Raw genomic sequence first — 7,695 nt, 5'->3', positions numbered from 1 at the left:
TATGGTCTGATGTTATTAGTATTATATTTCTACTATTACGCCGTGGGCAAGACGCTCAGGATAAACAGTTTGTTCTAAAGACAAAAGCAAAACCAAAGTAGGCAATCTGCAAACAATGAAACCGAGGGGACCATTGCTTTTTCCGAATGCAACCGACACGCCCAGCACTTGGGTTGGATCCGCCCAGTCCTCATTAAATATGGCTGCAAGCCTAGCTACCCTATTGCGGTTGCGCGTGTTGAAACTCCTCCCAGCAGCAGCTTCTTGGCGGCGGTTTTCCCCGGGCTGGGCCGAGGTGCCTGGAGAGGAGGGGTGGGGGTGGGTGGGGGAGAGACTTCGTGGCGCGCATGCCCAGACGCCGTCTGGGCAGAGCTGGTACTCCGAGGCGCCTGTCACATGAGCTGCACTCCCGCTCCGCTCCCCCTCCTCCTGGCTGGGCTGTGTGAATGAAGCTCTGCTGGCTACGTGGGGCGCTAGCTCTACTCGCTGTGTGGAACGCCAGAGCCGACTGAGCGCGCTGCCCACCGCCTGGGGACACGGGCTCCGCCGCGCCGGACCTCGGTGACAGGTAAAGGCAAATGGGCTTCCCTTTCCCAACAGGTCCTTCCCCGGCCGCCGGCCGCCAGCCCACCCGACGAGCCCCCTGCTACAGCGAGCCAAGGAGAGCGCTCGCCTGCCACCACGATCTCCGGAGCTGGCGTCCCCTGTCTGGCTGCCACTGAAGAAGGTGGACAGGCTGGTTCCAGCCAGTGTGGGGCGGCATCTCTACGGGAGCCCAACCCTGTTCTCCGAGCAGGGTCCCCAGGCTGCCCGAAGTTTCCTTGTCAAAGGGCGCCAAGCCCGCCCAGCTTTGAAATCGGGGAGCTTGGCTGCCCACGTCGCCTCTCCGGAGGACAGGGCTAGGGCGGCGTTCACTGGGAAAGCGTGCAGCCGAGGCCGGGTTCTGCTCGCTCCTGCCACGGGTTTCGCGTGGGTCTTAGTGAAGTCCAATCCAGACGATCTGGGCAACGAAGTTGGTGTGCATTTTCCCTTTTGCCGCCCAACGCGCATAGCTGCTGCTTCCCAGGCGTTGGAGCCCTGCGCTCCAGAGCCTTTGCCAGTAATGGAAAGGAAGCTTTAGCTTGAAACTTGGACGCACTTTTTACCTTTATGAACGTTTCAGAACAAATCTGTTGCCTGGAGTTGGACGTGAGTGCGTGTGATAACGTCAGTGGAAGCTGCACCGAGTAAATGGGGGAAACTCAGAAGTTGAAGCATTAAAAACCAGTGAGACTCTGCTCTGCACATACTTCATACATGTATTAGTAATTTCTCGGGTTGAATTTCAGAGCTGTTCCATTTCCCCTTGTCCCGCAAGGCGCTGATCAGTACTTCTTAACTGCAAGCAAAGTAGAAGGGGAGAAAAAACAAACTTAAACTGTGCCATGTTCCACATAAGTCATGGGAGCACTTTTTCCTGGTGAATTCATTCTTGGAGTCGAAGTTTCTTAAGCTTTCTTTTTCTTGGACTTCAGGAGCCTTGCCTCATCCAAAGCCCGGTCTTTGTTGGCGTTTTGAGGACTGGCGCACACACGAACCTTTTTGTTCTTTACAGAAAAAGAGGTCATTAAAGAGGGCCAACATGCTTCTCAAACTAGTATTAGCCTTTAGCTTTTCCACTTCAGAGTTGCATGTGTTGCTTGTGTAAAAGCGATGGAAATAGAAATTTGCCTCCATGCTCACCAGGCCAAAAAAGTGAGGGGTTTTTTTTTGTTTTGTTTTTTGTTTTTTGTTTTTGAAAAAAATGCAGATTAGCTTTTATGCTAAATGAGGAAAATAAATTATTAAAACTTGTTTAAATGGACAAAGTTTTATATATTAAACTTCCAAACCAAACTAAGCGCGATCACACCCTTCAGTTTTTCCTTCGATTCCTAGCTCCTTTCATGTACTTGGAAACTGTATTGTCTTAAGACTGAATTTGAAGATTAAAATTTTAGTAGTACTGTTTTGTGTGTGTGTGTGAGTAGTGGGGTGGGGTGGGCGCAGCTTTATGTTGTTAGTTCTTTCTTTCCATCTTTACTTGCGTCCCAGGGATCGAACTCAGGCTCGGACGGCAAGCTCTTTTATACCTGACAAGCCTTCTCATCAGCCCTGGATTTGAAAACGTAACACTGAGCGGCAGCTAAATTAATGCGATTATACTTAAATTCATGTCCTAGTTGTGTATTTTGTCTTTGATTCATCCCCTCATGATACAGAGAGTCTAATGTGCTCCCTCGAGGAGATTTGCAAAGCGGGAAAGTACAAAATAAACTGGACAGGAAGACCCACGTCCCAAAGGGTATCATCATTTCTTACTTTCTATCCTGCTCCTTTTCTTTCTTTCCTCTGCCAGATCTATTTAAAACTTTAGTCACAGAATTTGTTCTCTTTTCTATTGATTTCTCTATGTCACACGGAATGCTTTAGGAGCAGAGGAAGAATTCATTCACCAGAGTGTGGAACTTTAAGATAGGAAACACACAATGGTTATCTCAACCAAGCACTACGCATCCCTTGATGAGTGTCCAACCGCATTTACTGAAGCGCCAGTGATTCATACAGACTCCTGCAGCAGTGAGTGACAATCTCAAGGAGGGTATAGCTCCACTCTTTCAGGGGCAGTGCCCCACTGCTGCAGAGGGGAAACTCGACACTGCTTATGTATGCTACCTTTGAAAGAGAGGTTCAGAGGGGCAGGAGGTCATCTTTAAGAATTTGAAATTCTTTGTTTTCTTTTCAGATTCTCATTTTTCTCTTTACATTTTCAGGTTTGGGGCCTTAGAATCTTGCAGAACACAGAACCACACAGTTGCGTTTCCATCTACACCCTCCTCTAAGTCCCCCTTCAAAACTGGGGGCCTCTGGAAAGCTCTGAGCCTGGGACCCCAGCCTGGGAGAAGATAGATACAAGATGGCCATGTGGCATGGTAAGAAATTAGCACTTATTCCTCTAACTGGTTTTTCCTCCTGCTGTCTTCCACCCCCACCCAACCCCCAGAGCCAGTGGCTGGCAGCCAGCTGTTTCTTTAATTTAACCCTTTCTTTGCAAGGACAATGCACATTCATTTAAGAGAAGCTGTTGTCAGCTAGATGTTCAAATGATTTTCAAGTGGATGTGAATGGGGAATTAGACAAATGATGTGCCAGAAATATTTAAAAGACCTTCCTTCACTTAAACATGTGTTCCCGGGGACTAGATGGGAGGAGATGAATTTTTTTTTCCTATTTCATTTGTTTCAAGCAAATTTGGATTGTAAGATTCTCGAAAGGAGGGGAGACACACTTTGCTGCCTCTCAAGCTTCCTGTTCTCAATGAAGACTTTCTTGGGGTTTTGGCAGTTGAAAAGATTCATTGAATGTTACATTTAGATTTGGGTGCTAGAAAGAAAAGGCTCATTTTAATATAAACCTGAGAGCCAAGCTCAACAATGTTTTGGTTGGTAAATTACATCTCTTGTTGTGAGTTTCTATCACATGCAAAGTTGTTATTTTTAATGAGGTTGGGCATCGCTCTTCAGGACAGTATCAGAATTTTCATCGGAATCTTATAATCACCACAGAAGAAATGTGAGTTTAAGAAATGATTGACAAAAACTACTGAACTGTGTCTGTGACCCACCAGAGGTTCAGGGCCACTTACATGGAATAGAGTAAAATAGCTTCAATATCTATGAATATTCAAAAGCTAGATTTGTCTGTAGTTTAATGAATTTTTTAAAAAGTGTTCTGTTGTCGGGCGGTGGTGGTGCACGCCTTTAATCCCAGCACTCGGGAGGCAGAGCCGGGTGGATCTCCGAGAGTTCGAGGCCAGCCTGGTCTACAGAGTGAGTTCCAGGAAAGGCGCAAAGCTACACAGAGAAACCCTGTCTTGAAAAACCTAAAAAACAAACAAACCAACCAACCATGTACATACGTGAATGTTACAAACAGTTTTTATATACACAGATTGTCAATTTCAACATATTTTTGAAATGGGATTTGCCTTGTATGCTGGCTTTGATGGGTATTTATCACAAACAGTTTAGGGCCAATGAGATGGCTCAGTGAGTAAAGGTGATTGCAACCAAGCCAGACAACTTGAGTTCTACCCCTGAGGTCCACATTATGGAAGGAGAGAACAGACTCTCATAAATTGCCCTCTGACCTCTACATGTATGTCATGTGTTGTATATGTGTGTGCTTGCATGCATGTGCCTGCGTGTGTGTGTGTGTGTGTGTGTGTGTGTGTGTGTGTGTGCGCGCGCGCGCGCGCGCGCGCGCGCGCGCGCGCAGTTAAATCCTGAGAAATTCTTTTCATTGAATAAGCAGAATAGAGTGAGGAGTAAAGCGCAGAAGCTTGGAGCATGCCTCATGATCTGGGAAAGACAGACTTATGAATAAACTGTGCCACATTAAGTAAATATTACCATAGGGAGAGGTGTAAAATGAGATGCAATCCTAGAGAAAAAGCACGGTGAACTTTGAGGTTTGAGCTGCTCTAAAACTGAGTAGGAGTTGGCCATATGGCTGCATAAGAGAACTGCGTTCTAGCCAGACAGAGCGGCACTGTTCAGGAACTTCAGCTTGCTTTGTTTGCCTGCTATGAGATGAAGCAAGGAAGGTGGTTGGAGGCCGGAAAATAAAGGACCTTATATGTTCTAGGAAGGCTTTTACACTTTATCCCGGAGACAAAGATTCTAAACAGGGAAGTAACACAAGCAGATTTTGTTCTAGAAAGATTCCTTTGGCAGCAGGGCTGAGACGAGGTGTTGCTGGAGGGAGTGCAAAGCCTGCGCTCATTGAGAAGTTTTCTGGAAGAGTGGTTTAGGAGAAAGCTAGTGAGCTCTGAGAAGAGAAGCAAGGAAGGGGAGCAAGGTTGGGAAGAATACTGCGAATTCCAGAATGCTTTGTGGCTGGACTTAGCAAGAAGTGAGCCTGGACTAACAGCCAGCTTGGGCATGGGAGTCAGCCGAGCCGTTCTGTGAGATGAGAAACAGGAGAGGTGGCTGAAGCGGGTGATGGAGGCTAGTGTACTAAACTTTTGACCTGCTTGCTTCCTTTTGATTCCTTCGGGCTGTCAGGTTGATGTTTCAAAGGCATTTTTGAAAATGTATAGAGCCTGGATTATGTGCGGGAGGGCATCTACTTTTCTTCCCAGGGATACATATAAAGTTTGTAGTTTTCCTCTCCATTTGTGCAGATGTCTTTAGTTGTTAATGATGTATTGTTTGACCATAAAATATTGTAATGTGTAGTGACTAGCAATTACTAATAAATAAATCAAATGCCGTATTTTCTTAGTACCATCTCTTACGAGCTTAGGCTCTGACATGTGATCTGCTTAACTTTACATTGACTGAACACTCATTTTGTTAAGAGGGAAGGAGTCTACAGAATTTAGCATTTAGGATCACTGCAGTTTATTGGCTAGTTTGGCAACTTTTGAAGGAAAAATGATAGTTACGGGTTAGCCATGTGCGTCTGGATTGAACTCCTGGCTTTGTTACTTGATAGCTGTGAGGCTTTGGGCAATTTATTTAAACCCTCTGTGACTCAGTGTCCTCCTTTGTAAAGTGAGAATGAGAACAGAGCTTACTATAAGGTTGTGAAGATGAACTGAGTTATGCAAAACACCTAAACCTAGTACTGTAAAAATGTGTGTCTATGTTATAATCACGAGACACGTAGAATATCATTTAGTGTGTAAAAGTGTTCGTAATTTAGAAATAGCTACTACTACTGCTACGATCACTGTTGACACTATTGTTTTACTTTAGATCGGATGGGACAGGAGCCCCATTCTGTAGAGGTAATTTCAGGTTGGCTCTGGAAGCTCTGCCATGTAATAGTAGTCTGTTTGGCTCTTCAAGTAGAGGTTTTGACCTGAAGAGAATCTTAGGAAACACATAACTCTGTCCTAGAGTCCAGGGTGCCCAAGGTCAGATAGTGACAAGTCCTGGTGACTAAAACCAGTCTCTGTTGTTCTTTTTGTTGGTTCACGGAAGAGGGAACGACTTTGTGGCTCTGTCCTCAGCTCAGGGAAGCTTTTGCATTAGTTTCTGGAGGCAACTAGTTGGGAAGTTTTAAGAGCTGAAACTCTTCATGGAGCATCTGATCAGAATTTGTAATACCTCTTCAACATGGCCAACATTATCATTGTGACTTACCTCATCTCACTGGAGCCCTCTAATACATACTCTGGCTACCTTAAACAGAGTGTGTGTTCATATTTTTCATAGCTGCAGGGGTTTTGGGCTAATGATTTAGGAAAACACCGGAGAGGAGACTAGCTGGTTTAAAGTTATAAGGAGGCTTGTGTTAGTTATTTCTAACTAGTGTTTACTGAACTCAAGTTGTCTCCTGGGCTCCACAGATGCAGTGGTCTAATAAAACAGCTGTAGATGGTCTAGGTCTAGATAAACAGCTATAGGCCTTGGCCTCCTGGAATTTAAAAGGTAACAACTCAAATTAATAAGATAGTTTATCTAACAAATGTGCTAAAGTAATTTGAGGAAGAATTACATCCACATAAATTTAGGAGGATTAAAATAGTTTTTAGTACTAGAGGAGGGAGGCTATCAAAGTTTTCTGTGCTTTAAAGCGTATTTCTGCTTAGGTCTCACCCCCTCCCACCACTGGAATTCAGTCCTAACACCCAGCATTTAAAGGAGCCTTGTGAGCAGTACAGTGTCTAATCTTGTTTGGGAACTGCTGTACTAAAGAATTACAAATTAAAGAGAGAAAAAAATGATAAAAGAACTAAAAAGCAGGGAATGGCATAATCTCGAGGTCGATATTTATATTCATAATAGCAAAGGTAGATTTAATAAAGAAAAAGATTCATATCATTAGTTATGTAACAATTTAAAACTTCTGTGCAAACCATAAATAAAATTAATGAGAAAATTAGGAAAAATTGCCGTAAGGTTCATTGTGTTTATTTAGCACAGAAAGAAGAAAAATGTAAATATTTTTCTAGAAAATCATGCAATGGAGGGAAATACAAAAAAGAAAAATATGTAAAAGGAGGAATTCAAATGGCCACTACACATAAAAAATGTACTATCTCAGTAGTTGTAAAAGAAAGGGGAATTAGAATGGCATGCAGTTTTCTCCAGTATAATTTTGCAAAGATTAAAAAGGAGTGGCAGAACTCAGAGTTGGTAAGAACATGAAGAAGCAGCTGTTCTCACACACATCTAGTGAGAATGTCAATGTACAAATACTTTAAGAACCCCACCCCCCCATCCACCCATCCCCCCCAGAAGGAGTTTCTCTGTTTAGCAGTCCTGGCTGTCCTGGAACTCTCTCTGTAGACCAGGCTGGCCTTGAACTGAGAGATCAAGTTCTGGGACTCTGTCTCCCAAGTTCTGGGACTAAAGGCGAGTGCCATCACCAACGCCCGGCCAGTAGTTAATTTTCTTTGAGTTTATCCTAAGGAAAGAAGGATGGTGCGCCAAGGATATATGGATAAAGATACTAACTGTAGTGTTTTCTGTGTTGGGAAAATTGGTGACATTTGCCAGCTCTTGCAGTCATACAGTGGAATACTTACTGTAGGTCCTAAAAGTGATACTGTGTTTTGATTTATTAACTTAGAAGTATATTTATGGTATAATGTTTCATGGGGGAGAAAATCAGATTTCAAATGATTAGTAGTTATAAGTCTGTCCTTTAACAAAACATTGATAA

General features: G+C 43.9%; 1 protein-coding gene across 1 annotated transcript in view; it reads left to right on the top strand.

Annotated features, from left to right (window-relative positions):
- Positions 1–334: 334 nt before the first annotated feature.
- Positions 335–7,695, top strand: part of Clcn5 (chloride voltage-gated channel 5) — a 155,740-nt gene continuing 148,379 nt past the window's right edge. Inside the window, exons 1-2 of the mRNA XM_036174985.1 lie at positions 335–568; positions 2,793–2,951. Of these exons, the coding sequence (XP_036030878.1) occupies positions 2,936–2,951 (16 nt within the window). The 5' untranslated portion in view covers positions 335–568; positions 2,793–2,935. The remainder of the gene's footprint in view (positions 569–2,792; positions 2,952–7,695) is intronic.

The sequence above is a fragment of the Onychomys torridus genome, chromosome X (assembly GCF_903995425.1).
Source record: "Onychomys torridus chromosome X, mOncTor1.1, whole genome shotgun sequence".
Lineage (NCBI taxonomy): Eukaryota > Metazoa > Chordata > Mammalia > Rodentia > Cricetidae > Onychomys > Onychomys torridus.
The sequence above is the reverse complement of the archived record's forward strand: the minus strand, read 5'-3'. Positions and strand labels throughout refer to the sequence as shown.